This window comes from Python bivittatus, unplaced genomic scaffold, assembly GCF_059951505.1.
Source record: "Python bivittatus isolate LINGU-HERP-01145 unplaced genomic scaffold, Pbiv_v1 ctg000340_np1212, whole genome shotgun sequence".
NCBI classification, from domain to species: Eukaryota; Metazoa; Chordata; class Lepidosauria; order Squamata; family Pythonidae; genus Python; species Python bivittatus.
The window spans coordinates 15,774,891-15,797,290 of NW_028277056.1; the positions used below are offsets into that span (position 1 = coordinate 15,774,891).

Consider the following 22,400-nt stretch of genomic DNA (forward strand, 5'->3'; position numbering starts at 1 on the left):
TTTTTTCTGCAGCCTGCAATCACCCCAAGTGCCAGCAAAAATACCAGGAAAGAACAATCCAGTGGCTTTGCAGAATTGTTCTGGCAAGATGTATTGGTAAAAAACAAACACAAAACCAAACAAACCCCGTAGTGCTCATAGCACTGATCAAGACAATGGCTTCTTTCAAAAAATGAAAATGTTAAGAAAAACTTGTAGGCGACGTATGCTAACTGAAAGAATCATTAAAATATTCAGCTGGGCTTCTTATCCTGTAATCTGTTGGCTAAGTGATTCAGTGAACTTATTTAAGGAAAATTAACCTCTACTGGTTTTTTCTGTTGGGTGGTACTGGTTCTGATAATAGTGTCTAATCTAAACAGTTTTTTCAGTAGGCAAGAACGAAGTTACATTCTCATAGATTATTTTTAAGTTTTCAGAAATTTTAAAAATCATCCTTTTGGCCAAATTTTTTGCAGAGGGCAGCATTCAGCATGGAGTATCAACACTTGTGCGGCCCTGGGGTGAAAAACAAGAGAGCAGCAATTGATCCTGAGTTCCCATTCTTTATTATGGGAAAAACACATTTTAGAGTTGTGTTCTAATGGTACACTGAACAGTCAAGCTGCTACAACTTTTGTTTCCACAAACACAGCTATAGCAAAGTCTTTTGATGGAACATTACAAGCAGGGTTGTTTTGTTCTAAGATTGAAATAAAACATATCCTATGTCACACATACCTCTATAATTACACCCAAACCTCCTACTCATGCTTTTTGTTTGCATATGAATGTTACTGGTTCAATCTCTTTAACATTGTGATGAAAACTGAAACCCTCCCAAAATAATGAATATGGAATACTCACATGCCCCATCTTCATCATAGTTGCTAAGATCTGCATGGACAGTTCTACTGAACTCTAACACATTGTACCACTGATCTTTGTTAATTACTCTGTATTTTGACTGCTACAGAAAAATAAGAGATGATGTCAACATTTGATATACTGTACCATATATGAAAAAAATTATACATTTTTTCAGAAAGATAAAAGAATTTATAGCAGACCAAGAAATGTTTGAAGGGGAAATAGGTTTTCATGTGGATTTAAACAACCCAACTTGACTGTTAGTGTAATAACTTGGTTTTAGTAAGGAACATCAGTGCATACATAGCAGTCTTCAACTTAGTAGTATCCAGATGCTGTAGATTTCAATACCTTAAATTCCCAACCATTATTGCCTTTGTCTTGAAAGAGACACTTGGCAGAGTATAATGTACTAAAAAATATGTAGATTTATTCTGAAATACAAAAGTGTGTATTGGAAATCTGAATACATAAAAATTAAAAAAGCATACAAAAGTACAGAGCACAATTAGTATGTGTTAGACCCTTCTGTGGCCTTATTTAGAAGGTAGATTAAAACATCCAACATAGTTTGATTTTTCTTTCTATTGCATCCCTACCTCCAAGTACTGGTAAAATACTGAAAACAGCGGCCATGTCCTTCCAAGAAGAAGAGCTAACATAGATTTAGCTGTGTCAATATCAAGACTTCTCTGATCTTTATCCTATAGAGGTTCAAAAAAGCATAATTCAGAAAATGTATAAAAGCTCCATTAAATCATTTGTTTTCATAGAAGATGCACTTACCCTTGCAAAGTCAAATGCATATCTGTAGATATTCTTAAATGTTGAAATGTCATTCAGTTGGGATCGCAAAAAATCAAATTTACTTTGCAGTTTTTCTGTACAGTCACATCTTAAATAAAAGATAAATAGTTACATGTCAAATATGTTGGGAAGGGAAATGTGTGTGTGTGTGTGATTGCATACACAAAATTTTAGACTCCAAGGATCTCAAACCCTTGACTCTCCAAGTAATTTTCTGCTGCCTACAACAATGTTTAATTAAGGTGAAAAGCAGGGAATGGGAGAACATTAGATCTCTCTCATTTTTTCTTTCTTTCTCTCACACACACAACTTTTTTTCTCCATCATCACTAGTCCCTTGCCAGTGGACAACTGGTCTTCTTTTGGTTTTTTAGTCTTGAAAGCACAAATTACATCTATTGTCATTGGCTGCTCCTGCAGCATCAACGGGCAGCTATTCAACTGGCGTGTCATTCTCATTCTGCAGTAATAAACAGCAGGAGCTAAATTATCTGGATGTATGAGTGAGCGCCAATCCCTCAGCCATTCCTAAATGATTGAGAAACCATTCACTTATGATGTCTCTTATGCTACCAGTGTCATCCTAGGAAATGTAACACAGAGCCAGCAGGACTTGGGAAGGCCATTCCTTCCTTGGAATACAGTTTACTCCTTCTTTAAGCTTTCCATTGGTATCTTCCAGGAAGAGCTAGGTGTTTTTTTTCCCCCAGGAAGAACAGGTAAAAATATATCTTTTAATATCAGTGCATGCAGCTGACCTGGTTTGGGGTATGGGGCATGTTTCTCTCTAGGTAGAAAGTAAGGAAATCCCTCTGAAATACAAGACTCCTCTTCCAAACAATCTTCCTTAAAACTGGTGATGAAAAATCATGATGGAAGTGCAAAAAGACATAGCAAAATTTATTTATGTTTAAGATATATTCTTAATTTGCCTAATCTTATATTTGTTTTACATTAAATCGGAAGGTCTCCATCATTAGTACATTGGAACATACTGTTGCTAAATTTGAGCACTTCTCAAAAGACAAAATGAAAATGAATGGAGTGAAACCCTTATTTAATTATGATCTGGATTTTATGTAATAGATGTGTGGCTAACTTGGAACAGGGCTAAGGTTTTTTTTTTAATTTAATAAATTTATGTTTAATGGTACCCTGTGGTACTCTTCATTTTCTACATTTTTTATTCAATAGACCCTTTGTATTAGTGAACGAAAAGGCTTCAGCATTGAGGCTATCAGGCTATGAACTAACTCTCATGTGGAACCCATTACTATTTGAGTTTGAGACCCCTGCTTTCTGCCTTTTATATTAATTTAATCAAATACAGAAAATGTTACATTTTCCTATATAAGTAATCATTCTCCTGTTTCATTAAAAATTGCAATTTAATGGCAGCTTTTGGAGGAGCTCTGAAGGCTACATCCAAGACTTGGGGGAGGGGGGAATACATAATTTTAGATTGCTAATATTAACGTTGTTTCAAAAGTTCAGATGCTTGCATTGTATAAATGGACACCCTGAGAACAACGCTGGGAAGCTGGATTCTTTCTCTATTGAGAAGAATACCATAACAATTACAAGAGCTGCATGATCCAGTATCTAGCCAGAAATGACTAATGGATGCCAGCCCTGTAGCCTTCAGTACCATAAGTTAACACCAACAATGAAAGATCAATCTTGTCTCAACTAGATATGAATATCTATTCATAGCTCATCACTTTGTTCTACAATTTTAAAGCCCATTTTTTTCTCTATTCTTCTATTCCTGTCTCTTCTTTCCTTTTAGCTTTCAAGCCTAAACATATAACCTGTCTCTTGTTTTATGACTGATTTTGTGCGTGCACTTCTCTGGAAAGCATAATATAAACAGACACTGTCACTCAAATTCTGGTTGCTACATGGATAGTATCTTTGAGCCTCATTTCTGATAGCTAAAAAGCTTTTGTGCAAGTTCATATTCTTGTTTAAGAGTACGAGTTGATTTTTTAAGTTCTAGCTGGCTTCTTAATACCACAGAGTATAATATTTGACTTACAAAGAGCCAATTATAGGGAAATATATTCATGTTATGAAAAGGGGGAACCTCTGCACTGCCTGTCAAAATAAGGCATACATACATGTACAACTAGAAATTTTTTATGTATATTAGAAATGGAGGATCAGAATTATATGGATAATTCTACTCATATACTAATAACACTACATTTGTATTTCTTTTGAAAAGATTAGATAACCTGAAGTTTCAATTGTCATTTACTTATGTATTTATCAGATTTAGAATTATAAACTGCCTCACTCCAGGGGTTCTAGCACTTTAATCTGGAAGAAGGATAAAGTGGCAGGGTCATCTTGGACAAGAACTGAATGACCTCCTATTTCTAAAGTGAGAGAATAGACAGCTTGCAAGATAATGCTACCAGTGCTAACTGCTTGCACTGGGGCAAAACAAAGAAAGCTAAGAACAAGAATATGTTGACTGAATAGAGGTCACTTCTCAATGGCACTTTGGGACTCTTGCTGAATGAAGCAAATGTGTTCCAACCTGCAACATAGCTGAAAAAGACAGAGAAACCGGTTTCTGGCTTCCAACAGTGAAAACGAGGCTGGTATATAATTGTATTTCCCACTCTGTGAATCTGATCCTTGAGGTCCTATCCACTCAGAACAGACTAGGCATTTCATGGTAAGACAACCACCTATCAACAGGATCTCTGTCCTATCTAGATTCTGTTATTTGACTCTCATCTACCTCATTACTGTTCCTAAACAATTATTTCATTTATTTATCTATCATACACCCACTGGAATAATTTTATTTTTAAAAACTTCTGGAAGGCCTTTGGATTTGGGCCGGATTTTTTTCTGGGAGGAAGGTATTCCATATAGTAGGCACTGGTACTGAAAAGCAGTATCAACTGGCCTCCACCCCCATCTTCCTGCCTCTGTACCTCACAGAAATTAGTGACTACCAACAGTTTTTCCAGGGATTTACAATACAGATGTTTTAAGTTGCTAAGCAGAAACGAAGCACTATTCTTGTAAGGGAATCATCAAGGATATTATGGAAAAATGTATTTAAAGACAGATTCTAAAATATTGGAGGCTGGAACCTGAAGGATCCAGCTTCAAGAGAAGTGAGGCAGCAATTATGAACCAATTTTGTAAGTAGTACTTTTGACTTGGGAAAACATCTGGAAAATGCAACTTCTTCAGAGTTGAGTGTCACATGATTTTTGAATGGTATGTTGGAGCTCACAGTCCCAAAAGCTGTGGTTTTCAGTTACGCCAGGAAGAAATTAAATGTTATTTCACTTAACATTAAATTTAAAGTAAATATAGATGATACCATCTAGTTTTCTGTTTGGTGCTTTTCCTTGTCAATTTAAAATTACAATTTGGTAACAACAACTTTAAGAAATCTCTATGGCCAGGACTTCCAGGTGAGGAAAAATGACAAACTAGATGCCTCTGAAAGAGTGGAGATGTCACTGCAATGACAACTGACAGTAAGCTCTGTCCAGTGGAACCCCTCCGGATAAGGAGAGGATGAGAGATTGCCCATGTGTGCTCTGGATGGCTGCTCCTCATGAGCAAACCACAGGATAGCAGTCATCCTGCAGGTCTGAGCGCTGGGAGACGAAGGAAGGCATCAAGCTCTCAACCATGGCGGAGCCTTTAAGGACACTGGGTTCGACCACCTCACTTTCTAATCACCTTTGGATTTACAATTATTTTACAGTTTAAAGAGGTCTTCCAAACACTAGTTTGAAAAACTATCTGGTGACTAAAACTTCCTCCCAAAATAGAAGAAAAGCTAACTAGCAGTTTAAAGAACTTAAATGTAAAACAAATGGCAAAAAGCTAAATAAAAATGTAATCTTATGTTGTATTTTAATGAATGTTTATCTTGTTGTAAACTGCCCAGAGTCATTTCACGAGATGGGTGGTGACAAATTTGATAGATAAATAAATAAATAAATAAAATCTGAGAACGTTACAAACAGATTAAGGGACCAGATGAATTTGGAATATTAGGACATTTGCTAAGATTTTTGAAAAATTTAGTAAATAAAATAATATTTCTGTGGCAACATTAATTGCTTAATCTATCAAGAGAAGGATCATTGGTCGAAAGTTGAAAACAAAGCAACAAAGAAACCTGAGACTTCATGAATATAGATATGGGCCACTAGAGGGGACTAAAGTTCCAGGCAGAAAAAAGAAAAGTGAAATTTGCAAAATGACAGATAAAGGTATAACACTTCAGACATTTCAAAGGGTTTTTGAAGAAGGGGAGAGAAACGTATAACTAAACTGACAGCAATAATCTCTGCACTGTAAATGTATCTTTTGAAGAATGTCAATCTCTTCATTTCTCTTCTTTTTCTTTTTTGCAATTTGTATTTCTTTTCTTTCTATTCTTTTCTTTTTTTCCTGATTTCAGTTTGTATTATCTTTTAGTATTGTAAAACTCTTTAATAAAAAGTGTTTTTTTTTAATGAAATCTTGATGGCCACATGTGGTCCTGGGGCCTATAGTTGTTCACTTTAAAAAAAGCAAACTACACATATGAAGGCTATATAAGAAGTCTACTTTGGATGTCTGTTTTCATACTGTTAAATGGATTTATTAATTTTGATATCTACTATTAATATAGTTCTATCCTCTACTATTAATATAGTTCTATCTATACATCAACATGAAGTTTTGTATTCCATAGTTATCTTCCCCACTCTCGTCACTTTCCAGATGTCTGGACTTCAAAATCCCAAATTCTTAACTGCTAAAAATTCTGGGCGTTGCAGTCCATGCATTGGGAAGACAGCCTGTTGGAAGTCTGCCTTTGGAGATGGCCTGAGGTTTATTTATATATTTATTTATGCATTTATATGACTAACTCAAACTGTATGACTCTGAGTGGGGTACAAAGAGGCAAAAAAGAAAACCATAATTAATGAATATAAAATAACATTGCTCATTAAAACATACTAAGCAATAAAATGGTGAACATACTGAAAACCTCTGCAATTCACCCATTGGGCACTCAGGTCAACCTGAACTCAGAACCCAGTGGAAAAGCCAGGTCATAAATGCCTTCCTAAAGGTGTATATGCCTGGGGGAAGACATTCCAAAGAAGCCAGCACATAGAAGGGGCAAACCTTCTAGGTCCCATAAAATGGCATTCACTGAAGAGATCAAAATGTACCTTCCCTGATGGAACATGTGGGATGGGCGGATGCCTTTGGGTGCAGGCAGTCCCACAGACAACCCAGTCCTATGCCATGTAGGGCTTTACAGGTTATAACCAGGACCTTGCATTGTACCTGGAAGGTTACTGGGAGCCAGTGTAGCTTGTGGAGTAGAGGTATTACATGGGCATAACAAGAGACCCTCATAACTGCTGATGCCACCACATTCTGGACCAACGGAAGCTTTCAAATAGTCTTCAAGGGCAGCCCCATGTTGAGCACATTGCAATAATCTGATCAGGAGGTGGTTAAGGTGTGAATGATTGTGAGCAGGGCTCTTGAATTCAGGAATGAATGCAACTGCTGCACAAGATAAGCTGTGTGAAGTTCCCCCATCTCACAGCCACAGCAGCCACCTACTCTACCAGCAGGAACTGTGAGTCTAGGAGGGCCTCCAGATTGTGCACAGCACCTGAACAAGGAAGTACAACCCTGCCCAGGTTCAGAAAAGAAATCTCTTCAGTTCTAGGATCCATGGGACCCCAAACCCACAGCCATTTAGTCTTGGAAGGGTTGAGCCAAAGCCTTTTCTTCCCCATCTAGACTCTTAGAGCCTTCAGACACTGGGACAGAACCCTGAGAGTTTCACTTGGACAGTCAGGGGCAGAGATGTATAATTCAGTATTATTAGCATCAGTTTAAAAGGAGAGGGGAGAGAGTGGAGGCTTGAGGCACCTCCCAAAGTAGGGTCTCAGAACTAGACTGCTCTCCCACTACAATACTGAAGAACTGAGCTTAGAGGAAGGAGAAACTCTGTAAAACAATGCCCTCCACATCCAACCCCTTAAACTGGCCTATAAGGGTACCATGGTCAATGGTATCAGCCACAGAGAGATCAAGGAGGGCTAAGATGGATGCACTACCCCCATCCCGTAGCTGCCAAAGGTCATCAACAAGCATGACCAAAGCTGTTTCAGTACTATATCCTGGCTTGAAACCTAACTGGAAGGGATTCAGATAATCTGTTTCCTCTAGACCCTCTGGAGCTGCAGACCAACCACTTTCTTAACAACCTTACCCCCAAAAGGAAAAAAAAATGTCTAGTTTTTAAAATTAGAAATATTACTCAAATCTAATTAGATGACAAGTAGGTCTAAATTATGCAGTTATATGCGAACTGCCTTTTTTTAAAAAACAAACCTTTTTAATGGAAAGACAGTGACAGAAAGGCTAATCATTTACACAAAACACATTTGAACTTGTGGGATTATGACATTCAGTAGAAGTAAATCAATTCTGACGCACAGGGAAACACCTGACAGGGCTGTGCAGATTCGAACACAAAATGTGCTTTGGAGTACACAAAGATGCTCACGTAGCCTCTGTCTATAAGTCTTTAAATAAATTGTATGCTTTCCTGAGATAATATAATTTTCTGCCTTTAGAAGTTGCGCAAAGGTGCAACTTGAGCACCTCCGCACATTCTGAAGCACCTTTCTGTGCTCAAATCTGAAGCACTGCACAGCTCAAGCACACGAGCCATCACAAACTAGTATCTTCAGATTAATTTGAAGAAGCCAACTTATAGGCAAAGCTAATCATATTTTCAGCATTTTGCTAAATGAAAATGTGTATCCAAATGTTTAGACATATCAAAGAGGACTTAAAATAGAAGCTCTTACTGTAATGAGGTCATCCCTTTTAGCCATTCTTCTTTTGTAAAAAATCCCATGCTTTCAGCCTCCAATTTCCAGGCTAAAACTAGCATAATAATCTGCAAAGGAATAAAAGAATGAATGTGGACTCAGAGAGAGAGAGAAAAAATCAAATTTACAAGAAACTATTTTTTTTAAAGAATGCTTAGCTGCAAAGGTAGCTCATCAGTCCAAATCTCTGCTCTTTTCAGATGTGTGGGGACTGCAACTCTCAGGATTTGCAACCACAGCTGACACTAAATTTCCATTCTTATAACCCTGCCCAGGTGTTTATTTAATTCAATTTGTATCTCACCTGACTCCCAATGACTCTGGGCGGTTCACAAAAAACATGAAAAACTACCAAAAAAATAATAATACAGAAATAAAAATAGAAGCAAAGGTGGCAAAGCCAGGCAGCAACAAATACACACTCATCCTTGAAGGGGACTGCACCCATCCTAGCCAAAGGCCTGGGCAAGAGCCAGGGCTTCAAGGCCTTCCAAGATGCAAGAAGATGACAGCCTCTTCTGAAGCCTCTATGTGAAACTCTACCAAAACCTTTCCTGCTCTGTCCTCCGTAGCATTAGAATTTTCTCCCTATTTACTTGTTGCAGCAAAGCCATCACTGCAGGAAGCGTCTGATCCTCCCTACCTTTCAAAAGCCTTCTTTGTAGTATTCAAATTTCTTTAGAACACCCCACCCGCAGAGAGGCGCCAGGCACCCCCGCTTGTGGAGCCATCGAAACAATCCATCAAATAAAATCAATCAGGAAATCGATGCTGATGGGTATTAGGCTTTGGGTGCCCACCATTTTTTATTCCTGATGGTGTATTACATATAATTATTTTTATCCGGAGCCTGGAGAACTATTAAAGATCTTTTCCTGCAATCTAAGGAAAGCCTCCACTTACCATGCAAAGTTAAAGCGACGAACTGCTTATTGCCTCTGAAACTAAAGGTGCAAATGACCGAACACCCGCAAGAGGAGAGACATGGTTCTGAAAGCTTTATAAACAGGATAGGTTTTACAACAGGACTTAATAACAGAGCTGTGCATTGTTTTGGATCTGAAGGCAAAAAGGTGCTTTGGAACACGCAGGGGCACTTACGTAGTTGCAACTCCTTAAAATACCTGCGTTTTTCCTAGGGCCATGTGGCTGCTCGCTGCAGCGGGATCCCAAGAAAAGGGATGCCTGATTTAAGAGGTTGCAGACAGGTGTTTCGTGCAAGTCCCCAAGCAATTTTTTTTTTTTTGCCTTTGAATACAAAATACTGCACAGTCCTACTTGGTAACACTGTGGGTGTGTGTACAGGATATGCATTACACAAGCTCCTTTGGCTGTCTCAAATCCAAAGGTGCAGAACTGTCGTCATATTGTTTTGGGAATTATGCAGCAATACATGACGCTGCCTCCTTAGCTTCAGGACTAAGGGAAAGTCTGGGATTGTTGGATCATGTCATCACTGTATTACCCGGTGAAATTGAGGTGCTGTACAATGGCCTTTCCAACAGGAAATGGAGTGCTTCCTTGGAGGGACCAGGAACTTTGTAGCCTCAACTTTAAGTTTGGCTGTCAAGGATACTGCTAAATGTGAGGTGTCTGGTTCTATCATAAATGTAATAGTGCACTGCTATTTCTGTACTGATGGTTTCCTTTGCACTGGTTACTGTGAACCACTGTAAGTATAATACTGTGGGGCAAAAAAGTATTTAGTCAGCCACCAATTGTGCAAGTTCTCCCACTTAAAAAGATGAGAGAGGCCTGCAATTTCCATCATAGGTATACCTCAACTATGAGAGACAAAATGGGGGGGAAAATCCAGAAAATCATAATGTCTGATTTTTAAAGAATTTATTTGCAAATCGTGGTGGAAAATAAGTATTTGGTCACCTACAAACAAGCAAGATGTCTGGCTCTCACAGACCTGTAACTACTTCTTTAAGAGGCTCCTCTGTCCTCCACTCGTTACCTGTAGTAATGGCACCTGTTTGACCTTGTTATCAGTATAAAAGACACCTGTCCACAACCTCAAACAGTCACACTCCAAACTCCACCATGGTCAAGACCAAAGAGCTGTTGAAGGACACCAGAAACAAAATTGTAGACCTGCACCAGGCTGGGAAGACTGAATCTGCAATAGGCAAGCAGCTTGGTGTGAAGAAATCAACTGTGGGAGCAATAATTAGAAAATGGAAGACATACAAGACCACTGATAATCTCCCTTGATCTGGGGCTCCATGCAAGATCTCACCCCGTGGGGTCAAAATGATCACAAGAACGGTGAGCAAAAATCCCAGAACCACATGGGGGGACCTAGTGAATGACCTGCAGAGAGCTGGGACCAAAGTAACAAAGGCTACCATCAGTAACACACTATGCCGCCAGGGACTCAAATCCTGCAGTGCCGGATGTGTCCCCCCGGTTAAGCCAGTACATGTCCGGGCCCGTCTGAAGTTTGCTAGAGAGCATTTGGATGATCCAGAAGAGGATTGGGAGAATGTCATATGGTCAGATGAAACCAAAGTAGAACGTTTTGGTCTAAACTCAACTTGTCGTGTTTGGAGGAGAGAGAATGCTGAGTTGCATCCAAAGAACACCATACCTACTGTGAAGCATGGAGGTGGAAACATCATGCTTTGGGGCTGTTTTTCTGCAAAGGGACCAGGATGACTGATCCGTGTAAAGGAAAGAATGAATGGGGCCATGTATCGTGAGATTTTGAGGGAACACCTCCTTCCATCAGCAAGGGCATTGAAGATGAAATGTGGCTGGGTCTTTCAGCATGACAATGATCCCAAACACACCGCCCGGGCAACAAAGGAGTGGCTTCGTAAGAAGCATTTCAAGGTCCTGGAGTGGCCTAGCCAGTCTCCAGATCTCAACCCCATGGAAAACCTTTGGAGGGAGTTGAAAGTCCGTGTTGCCCAGCGACAGTCCCAAAACATCACTGCTCTAGAGGAGATCTGCATGGAGGAATGGGCCAAAATACCAGCAACAGTGTGTGAAAACCTTGTGAAGACTTACAGAAAACGTTTGACCTCTGTCATTGCCAACAAAGGATATATAACAAAGTATTGAGATGAACTTTTGATATTGACCAAATACTTATTTTCCACCATGATTTGCAAATAAATTCTTTAAAAATCAGACAATGCGATTTTCTGGATTTTTTTCCCCATTTTGTCTCTCATAGTTGAGGTATACCTATGATGAAAATTACAGGCCCCTCTCATCTTTTTAAGTGGGAGAACTTGCACAATTGGTGGCTGACTAAATACTTTTTTGCCCCACTGTATGTATGGGAGAATGTGTGAGGAGGAGGAGGAGGTGGTTAAGCCTTCTTATGCATTCCAACGTCTCTGCTTATTTTTGACTTTGGAAGAAAATAAAAAAAGATAGGGTACTGTATAGGAAATACAGCAGGGAAGTTTCAGCCCTTTAATTCTAAGATCTCCCCATGCCCAAATGTCTTAAGAAATTACAGGATTCCCAATTGTACAACTGAAATATTTTTTAAAAGGATTTGTTAAATTTCATACTTTGCTCATTTGTGAGAGTAAAATTAAGGAGCAGGAAAACACAACGTAACCAAAGAATGGACAACACTTGAAGGTTTGATATTCGCCATTTTGTCGGTAGTAAAGCTTACATTTTCAGGTTCAACACCAATGTCCTCACAGAATTTCTCCATTCCTTCAGGTCCTACAACTTCATCATCACCTTCAAAGAAAAAAAAAAAAAGGCAAATCAAAGGCATACCATATAAATTTGTAGCTGCCTCATTCAAGAGACTAGTACAGCCATAGCTAGAGGAGGCTGAGATAAGAGCAGAGGGAAGCAGCAGACTCTGCACTCATGAGTCACTTATAGTTTCCTGATCGCATCATATTTCAGATGTTCCACAGCCTTAGATCAGTTTCTGCCGTCCTATGTATAGTTCCAGCTTTGAATGATTAATTTGCATTACCAAAGAACACATTCATATATATGTATGTGAGTCTGAAGTGGAATCTGAATTTGCCCATCTCTGTATACCAGGAGACATATTGTGTTTATACAATCACAAGCGAAGACAGACAAATATTATTTTATATTGTTATAGCAGTATACCTGTTTATGTAACAAGTATTCATTCATTTGCAAACAAAAACATATTTTCAAAAAATCTGCAATTCCTAGTGAAATTGAATATATCCTGATCTGTGCTCTTCGTCAACAAATTCAGGCTCCTGTACCTTTAAATTTTCTAACATAAACAATCAACTTTTTCCTGCTATGAATTTGTGTTCCTGCTGTCCCATGCAATTCTGAAAAGTATTTTTGCTGTGGTCATGCTTTAGCTTATAATTTTAGAGCTGAATGATTCTATATTGTAGTTTTAATCTTGAAAACAAATATAAGTACAGAGCACTTGCTTCACCTCATTTATATGAAATATATAAGTGGAATAAACAAATCATAAGGAAAAACACTGGATTTATTTATATAGTTTGTTATGCAGATAGAATTAATGCTGAATATTTCAATATCATGAGTACATTGATCTAGCTCATTTTTTTTCAGTATTCTATAACAACTTTGTTTCCTGCTTAATACAAGTAATCTAATGACCTAGCACAAGTATCCAAATAGCAAATTTTGCAGCTTCCATTTGTATTGTCAGCATAAGGGAGACAAGACTAATCAATGAAATATTGCTCTGTATTTATCAGGGGGCAGTAGTCAGTCCACTGTTTATGCCACTCCAGAGACAGCTGACTGCTTCCTCAACTGGTGGTTAAGGTTCTAGGGCCCGGGAGACTCAAACATCCTGAAGTCGGCAGCACCTAAATCTAATAAATAAATAAATACACAGCATTGGAACCTTAATGGGTTTAATTTTGACCATTCACTATTTCTCATCCCAACCTGCTTTTCTGGGAGGAGGGAATGCTTTGTATGCTATGGATCCATTTTTATATAAAAATAAAAATAGATGAGTAAAGGAAAACATAAAAAAGGAAGAAATGGACTTTTGACTTGATAAAAATATATCAAAGTATTCCTCTGTTTCAGCTGGTAGGCATACTTGGACCAATCAGGGTGGTCCTGTGCACTAAACTATAGTTTGCTTAAATGTGGCTTGCTGAATAAGCAACAATTGGTGTGTATCATATATTTTGTTAAGCCATAAATCTTAAGTTTGCAAATTTCTATGGGTAGGTTTACACCATTCACCTACCCCAAACCAAACAAATTACATTAGATATATTTTCAAACAGATGTGGTATGTTCAACAAACTAGGTTAAAAAAAATTGCAGCATAGCTCAATATGGGAGACAGGGACCTTCACATCTAAGACACTCCTGTGTGTGTTCCCCCTTCCCCCAGTAGTGTCTGTTCACACTTTTTATTTTAAAGTACACTCTGCTAACTGCAGTCTCCACATTAAATATTTAAATATTTTTAAACAAATGGTTAGTTTCACATTAAAGAGGAAACATGCAAAGCACAGTTCTAGTATTACTAAGTAATTGTAACAAAAAATTGAATTAAGTATGCATCAGTTTCATACCTGCATATTCATAAAACCAAGCCAGGCACTTCTTGCTTGAAAAATGCTCCTCACCGCTTATAACTTTATTAGAAGCTTGTGACCTGCAATAACTTAAATACATGTTTAAAAAGATGTTGGCAAACTTGCTATCACTTTTTTTTGAAAAATATTCCTAATTATGGCTTATTAAAAGATAATACTTAAATTTGCACTGCTTTAGTTTACTACTTTTTACATATTTTCTAGAGAGCAAACGATCCTTTAAAAGAAAGGACAGTCAAAAGTGATGACATCAGCATCTTTTGCTTTCCTTTTTTGGATATTCTCACAACCCATTCTACAGGTTAAAGAATCAAAAAGCCATGCAACAGACCAAGATTTATTTTATTCTGTCACTGAGTTTTTAAATCACTGTTTCGGTAGACTTAAAACATCTTGGCATTGTAATGTGCATTTGTAATTCAGAAATTAAGCCCCCTCACAGAGCACTTAACAAAAGTTTCAATAACTTTTGCAAGAGCACACGTAGAACAAGCAGATTCCACTTGGAGCAGATGATCCCAAAGGTAACAATGGCCCAAGACAAGCCACATAGGCTTTTATAGATATCTACCAGCCACCTGAACTGGGCCAAGAAACCTATCAGCAATGCAGCTCCTGCAAGACAAACCTATTTTGCTAAATGGGGTGAAGCTGTAGATAAGCAGCTGCATTCTGTGACAGAGCTGCAGCTTCTGGGTCATTCCTGTGCAGAGTGAGTTGCAATAGTTTAACCAAGAGATGATAAGGATGTGAATCACAGTCTTAGCACCTCCAGACCAGGCAAGGATGCAACTGGAATACCAAACAAAGCTTCTGAAAGATGTTCAGGTCACAGTCTCTATCTGCTGCTCCAACAGGAACCATGAGTCCAAGATAACCTCAGATTACATACCTGCTACTTTAGGGAAAATCAACCTGCTATAGAAGAACACATGGAAGTGTTCATGGAACCAACAGCTCTGTCTTGCTGCAATTCACTCTAAACCTGCCACCTCATCCAGTCCCTCACAGTCTCCAGGATAGAGATCTAAAGCTGGATGTCATCAGCATATTGATGAAACCTAACTGCAAACTGATGAATAAGCTCTCCAGTGGCTCGGTTTAGACAAAATGGGGCTGAGCCTTCAGGCAGCCCCCACTGGAAGCCAAGGGCTTGGACTCTCCTTCATCAATACTGATTGGAACCACACACTCAGGAATGAGTAAAACCACTATAGAACAGTGGCTTTGATCCCCAAACCACACAGGTGACCCAGAATTATACCAAGATTGATGGTACTGAATGCACTGAGAGATCTAACAGGTTATCTATAAGAGTAGCTGATGCAGTTTCCCTCCCATCCCCAGGCTTGAACCCCCAACTGGAAGGGTTCCAGATAATCCATTTCATCTAGGAACCTGTGTAGTTAAGTCCAACCACCTCCTCAACAAACCTTATTAAAAAGGATAGGTTGGAGATCTGTCAGTAATTATCTAGGACAGCCAAGGTGAGTAATGGCTTCTCGAGAGGGTGTACCACCACCTTCTTCAAGGCTGGTATCATCTCCTTCCTCAAGAACACATTCACCTCATCCTGTATCAATACTTCAATTCCTTTTCTGGCCATGCGGATCAGGCAGGAGGGGCATGAATCTAATTTACAGGCAGCAGAGCTCATCTCACAGAGGAACTAGTCTACTTCCTCAGGAGTCAGAGGCTTGAAGAAATCCCAAATGACCTTGCAAGATGTAAGGCCTGACATCTCATGAGATTTGGCCATAATAAAATGTTTTGCATAATTATTCCATTCCTTGTATAACTATAAAAGTAAATCCTACCAAATTCAAGAGGCCCTACTTGTTAATAAGCAATCTTAAAATTTCAATTTTAGAACATATTCCTTATTGTAGGTGATAGATGAGTCATATTTTTAAAGGCCATGTGATAATGAAACATGTGCCTGTCTAGTGAAAGTAAAGTTTTATTATAGCTATATTTTATAAATATATTTTTTAAATATTTTTTAAATATATAAATATATTTTATAAATATATATTTTATAAAGTTTTTACTTATTTTAGTACAATAATTTAGTGACAAATTCGATAAATAAATAACCAAAAGCCTATTTTAGATGACATTCAAGGTTCATACGCAGTAGAGTTAAAAAGATAGTGTAAGCCAAAATTGTACTGTACTGAACTGTTGCAGCTGGGAAACGTCCAAACAGCTGATCTATTATATGTTCTGGGCCTCAGAAGGATTCAGACAAATTGGAATTGATTCAGAGAAGAGCAACAAAGACAATTGCTAAGAAACTATGTGCTAAGTCCTATGAGGAGAGACTGAGAAAAATGGGCATGTTTACCTCTCAGAAAAATGAGGGGGTGATGCAATTTGTTCTTTATTGTCACAGAATGCAATACCACAATAAGGATCTTAAGTAATAGGAAGCAGATTCCAGTTAAGAAAAACATCCTACAGTAAGAGAAGTGGAGTGAATTGACTAGTGAAGTTTCATTAGATGTGTTCAACCTGAGGGTGGACTGGAGAAATCTTATCTATCTGTCAGAACTCTTTAATTTGTATTCCTACACAAAGTAGGGATTGAATGCAATCTTCCAAATGGCACTTAACAACAATAAAGGCAAGCAATTAGAAAGATAATTGAATGTATTAATTCACTCCATTTTATCTGCCCTTGAGTGATTCAGTATTTACTACACTTGTAATACAGAAGAGCTGAGGGCAAGTGTTATTACTATTGAAAAAGCCTGGAAATGCTCACATATGCATATATACTGTAGTCTTCACAGTATGTTAAGTAAGTTACTTACAAAATGGCTGCTATGATGAATGACAAAACACCTCATTTATTAGAAAGCAAACTGGGAAATGTTGCTTCCTGCCATCTCTTCTGTTTCTCCAGGATGTTCTTTACTATCTTATGTTTTGGGGCACATTTCCAACAAATGCACTGAGCACCACTTTCATTTCTTAAAGAACATCTAGATACCTGAAATAACCTGTGCTACTGTTTCTCTTTATGCAGTTGCCTCCTATAATGAATTTTAGGCAGTAAGGTGCAGGAAGCTAATTTCTTCTACTTTAAAGCACCACTTACACAAATTGTGCTATTATAAATAACATCAATGCTACAGATACCCATCTATCTCACTTTTGTTTTGGTTCCATTCCATCCCGTTTTGGAGAAATCTATCTAACAGTAAGCTAAAATGAAGTGCAACTGATTCTGGAGAAAGTCATAGTTGCATCTGCAATCTCAGGTGTTACTATTTCAAGGCATCCTTTTCCATCAGATCTTGATCTGAAAGATCTGTCACACTATTACATATAGTGTTCTATATTACATACAGGTTCTATTACGCTGGTTCAATAGCTAATATTATCTATAGTACATATATACACTTTTATTACAGGTAGTCCTCGCTTAACGACCACAATTGGGACCAGAATTTAGGTTGCTAAATGATGTGGTCGCTAAGCGAATTATCATGTGACCGCTTCGCTTAGCAACCACAATTCTGGCAGTCCTGGTTGCCATCGTTAAGTGAATGCCCCGGTCATTAGGCAAGGCAACTTCCTGCCGGCTTTCTACAATCAAGTCAGCGGGGAAGCTGGCAGGAAGTTGTAAGCCCCAGATGCTGCTGGGTGGGGGAGGGAGCAAGGGGGTGTATGGGGGTGTGTGGGAGGGTCTGTGAGGGTACGCAGGGGTGCGGTGTGCATCGGGTACGTGAGGGCCTCAGAACTGCTTGCATTTTCAGCCCCAGAGTTAAGAGGCTTCTGAAGCCTCTCTGCTCTGGGGCTAAAAATCCTGCTTGTAATTGCCAAGTGCCCCGCGATCATGTGATTGCCATTTTCAATCTTCCCTTCTGGCTTCCCCAGAAAGTCAATGGGGAAGCCGGCAGGGAAGGTCACAAGCTGCTGCTGCCTGCCAAGAAGACTTCCTCTCAACTCTGGGGGCTGGCTGAAAAAGCTCAGTGCCAAAATCCTGCTTGGATTTCGGCATGGAGCTTTTTCAGCCAGTCTCCAGGGATGAGAGGGAGTGCTGCGAGGAATGGAAACAAAGCTGCTTTCAGCTCTTTTCCCTTTCTTCGCAGCATGAAGCCAGCCCCATAGGGCTCAGCAGTTAGGCCGGGAGCAGTGGGAGCAAGAAGACAGTGGCGAAGGTCAGCTGGAGTGACAGAGTGCAGGGCGGCAGGTGACCAAAACAACAGAGATGGGGGGGAGATAGGCAGGTGGGGGGAGTTGAAGTGCCCCTCCAATCGTAAGTGTGGTTGGGCTGCCAAGCGCCCAAATTCTGATCACGACTGTGGGGGCACTGCAACGGTCATAATTTCGTGTACAGGTTGTAAGTCCATCTTTTCAGCACTGTCATAATTTTGAACGGTCACTGAACGAATGGTTATTAAGCGAGGACTACCTGAACTGATTGCAGCAAGTTTTAACTGTACAATTCTAGAGCAATGGTCTACATAACAGTTTAGTTGGTATTTGTGATGGAATGGAATTATGAAGGCCAGGCTCAGGGAGAGAAACATTTTCTTAGCTCACCACAGGAGTGTGGGAGATACAAGAGGATGAGACTGGCACCTCCCTGAGGAATTCGCAATGTTGTGGCTGGCTGGCTTGGGAGCTGGGGTTTCAGTCTGGGAAGATTCTTGCTAGAGGTTGTAGCTAATAAACATAGCTGAACTGAATTTGCATTGTCTCTTGGAGTTCCTTGGGCTAGGCCTGACAGTATTCAGGAAACAGAGGTAAAACATGTTTGAGATTATAACAGCATAATTCTATGCATGCATACTTAGAAGCCTGCCATGCCAAATTCCACAGTATTTGAACTCCTAAATAAATAGCAGCTTTAGGAGGACAGAGAGAGAGAGAATGTTGCAAATACCTTGCCTTTTTTGTAACAGATTTAAAAAGTGTGGTTAGACTTGGGCCATTGTTCTGGTTCTGAACAGAATTCAAGTTTTACATTATCAATTTTGTATACTGGAAAACATTTTTGCAAATATATGCAATAAATTATATTCTTTTTTAAAAGATTAAATACTGTAAAACAATAATCAACAACACTGACTCATTGCCACACAATATACAAGCATAGAGACTACCAAAGGTACATTAATGTATTCCTTTCTAGTATAAACCTTAAGCTGTTATATCAAAGCCTACACTTTAGCTATCTTATTTTATAATTTGTATCTGACTGACAAACTGAGGTGTTAAAAGACGAAAAGACTGTAAGAGCCTATCCAGATTTGATGGAAAGTAATCTTAAGAGCACTTTCCTTACAGCTTGACTTTTACTGGAAAAATAACAGGTACATAATAACTTGGGTAGGTATACATGTTGACTACAGTGAAAGTCAAATAAGAAGATCATGAGAAGTAGATTTACTTGGTAGACTGAGAGTTCCCACTCTTGGGTATAAAACAAAATTTAATTGGAGATGAAATTTATAGTATCCAAATAAGAATGTACAGTATAACTGATGTAGGAAGATGGCCCTCACAGGAGGATTGAACACATGCATCATGAACACAAAGGTTACTGCTCAGGAAATATGGAAAGATACTCCTCCAATTCACCTTCTTTAGTGCAGCTGGATAATTTGATACTATGGACAGGTAACATATTAGCCAAATTCAATCCTCAGCATTATTTAGTAAGGTGGGAAAGATCCCTGCCTAGAATTATGCAATTGATGTAGTTACTAGTTTTGTAATTCACCCTGATCTGCAGACACTAGGCAGCATACAACAGAGTAAAACCCCCAAAAAGGCACATAAGATTAATAAACCCTCCCCAAGATGGATGCCACTAAGCAACTGACTAGGGTTAAAAACCCAGTGAAATATAATTGCTTTAACAGTGTTATGCAGGGGAGGGTGCTTCATGAACTTGGGGGGTGGCAAAGAATTCCAAAGCACTGGGGTGCTTTGTGCCCAATATTAAATTATCCTCCCTGAAAGGTCTGTACTCATCAAGACAGAAAATTTCCAGTCAAGAGACAGTGAATTCTGTCTAGACTTTATTTATTCAGTTTTTGTCCAACCAGCTAGCAAAAATTAAAATACAATGTACACAATTTTAAATACACACACACACACACGTACGTATGTGTGTGTATGTATGTGTGTGTGTGTGTGTATATATACGTACGTATGTATGTATAAAAAAGCTAAAGCTAAAATTACACTAGTGTTTCCCAACTAGGCTCCTTACAGACATGTTGGGCTGCAACTCCCAGCATCACAAGCCAGCATGTTATATTTCATTCTGTCCATGGGCACCTGGAGGGAGGGTAAGCGGGGGAGGGGCAAATAACACATGCATCATGATGTCAGCAAGCAAATTACAGAATTGGCTCAGATGTCATTTCATCCTTTGTATAATGATATCATAACACATGTGCTGTTATTTTGACACCATTATTATTTTAAATGCCACAGTAGGGTCTGGTTGGGGGAGGCGCCTTTACTATTCTCCAGTACAAATCCTTCAAGGATTTTGAAATCACTGCAGAACAAGCGCACTGGAGCTGATGGAGGCCTCTTGAAAGATTACACAGTCATTGCGCAGAGCAGCTTTCCCCTCCGTGGTGCTCACAAGATGTGCAGGATTCCAGCTCCCAAACAACGCAGCCAGCAAGGTTGTGGTCCTGCTAATAGGGGAGCCTAGTCCAACACACCTGGAAGGCAGCAGGTAGGAGAAAGTTGCTACAGAATCATGAGGGTACCTACTAGCCCTTCAGGCAGGAGCAGTAAAAAGAAAAAAAAAATCTCCCTAAGAAATGTGCAGTTTTGGCCAAAGAAGCATGAAAAGCAGTAAGAGACTAGGAGGAAAATGAAAGACTGGATAACAGGCAGCGATTATTTAAAGGTAGACTGGGGGGGGGGCGGGGGCAGTGCCTGATGGCAACACCTGACATCTCCATCCTTCCATCCGTGTGTCAGAAGAGGTGACGCGTAATTGCGGGGGTGGGGTGGGGTGGGACGGAAGGACCCCCTCCTCAAATCGGAGGGGCCCCTTCGGGGATCCAAATGGAAAAGAATGGCGCTCGTCGCCGGCTCGCCCAGGGGCTCAAGCCGCGTCACCCACGAGGGAAACCCCCCGACTGACCCGCTCGGGAGCTCCCAGGGCTAGGCCTGCCCCGCCGCAGATCCGATACCTGCTGATTTTACATTTCTTGAGGCCCGATTCGTCGCCCGCCTGCCCCGAAGATTTGCGCTTCTTTTTCACGGGCATCTCCTCGATTCACCGCACAGCGCACCGAGCAGAAGACGAGGGGAGCCAGGCCCTCCAGCGTGCCCCCCTCTCCCGGGTGATGAGAGCGCCCGCCGCCGCCTCTTCCGTCCTCGGCTGTTGCGAAGAAGCGGCGGCTCCGGGTGCCGCCGCGTCTGGTTCGTTCTCCGGGCGTTCCCGGCCTCTTCCCTTCCTCACCTCGCCGCTACCGCCGGGCCTGCCAGGGCAAGCGCGGAGGGGCACCGACCGTCCCACGCTGAGGTAGAAGCAGCCGCGGCGGCGGGGAAGCCGGCAAGGCACAGAGGAGACGCGAGCGCGCCGCGCCACCCTGACGCGGAGAGGCGGGAGCAGGAAGTGACAGCGACGCGCCTCCGCCACCCCCTCGCCTGGCACCCCCCTTGCCCCGCCTCCTCTCGGGCGGAGCTAAGAGACGGGGAGGGAGCCGACACGCTAGCCCCGCCTTTCGGGAGTGCGTGGTGCGTCACGAGAGAGGGGTTGTGACGTAGATTGAGGGGGGCCGGGGCGGGCGTGAATTTCGCAATAGGGCAGCTTGTGAGCTTATAATGGGGGTTTGCCCGAGGCATCCGTTTTCAGGCAACCCCCCCCCTCTACAATGCAGCACAGGCCTACAGATATCCCTTCAGAAGTCAAAGAGAGCTATTCCCAGTCACTGGTTGGATTTCCATCTCATGCTAAGCCATGGTCTGCTTGTCTGTGGTTTATTTCTAGTTAAACCATAGTTTGCTGGGCGTGCACAAACTCTGAAGTCATAAGTTATGGTTTATATAATTGGGGTCAAACTTTGCTAACACTCAGCAAACTATATGATGAGGATGAAGCTGAAACTGCATTGATTGCTTTTGATATGCCTAACATTTTAGATAATGCTTGATTTATCCTTATGTGTCAAATGTACTGTTGGGCTAGTCATTTTCTCTCAACCCTAGAAAGAAGGCAAGGGTAAACCACTTCTGAAAATGTTGCCTAGAAAACTGTAGGGACTTGTCTATGTAGTTGCCA

General features: G+C 40.3%; 1 protein-coding gene across 2 annotated transcripts in view; it reads right to left on the bottom strand.

The window, feature by feature from the left end:
• DCUN1D5 (defective in cullin neddylation 1 domain containing 5) overlaps positions 1 to 21,749 on the bottom strand; it is a 36,579-nt gene extending 14,830 nt beyond the window's left edge. The window contains exons 1-8 of one of the 2 annotated variants that reach the window (XM_088140622.1): positions 21,307 to 21,749; positions 20,361 to 20,428; positions 14,105 to 14,196; positions 12,199 to 12,269; positions 8,532 to 8,623; positions 1,636 to 1,744; positions 1,449 to 1,553; positions 847 to 949 (exon numbers count right to left, since the gene is read on the bottom strand). In XM_088140622.1, coding sequence (XP_087996748.1) covers positions 847 to 949; positions 1,449 to 1,553; positions 1,636 to 1,744; positions 8,532 to 8,623; positions 12,199 to 12,269; positions 14,105 to 14,196; positions 20,361 to 20,422 — 634 coding nt within the window. In that variant the 5' untranslated portion in view covers positions 20,423 to 20,428; positions 21,307 to 21,749. The remainder of the gene's footprint in view (positions 1 to 846; positions 950 to 1,448; positions 1,554 to 1,635; positions 1,745 to 8,531; positions 8,624 to 12,198; positions 12,270 to 14,104; positions 14,197 to 20,360; positions 20,429 to 21,306) is intronic. The other variant, XM_088140621.1, reaches the window with a different exon arrangement.
• Positions 21,750 to 22,400: the final 651 nt, after the last annotated feature.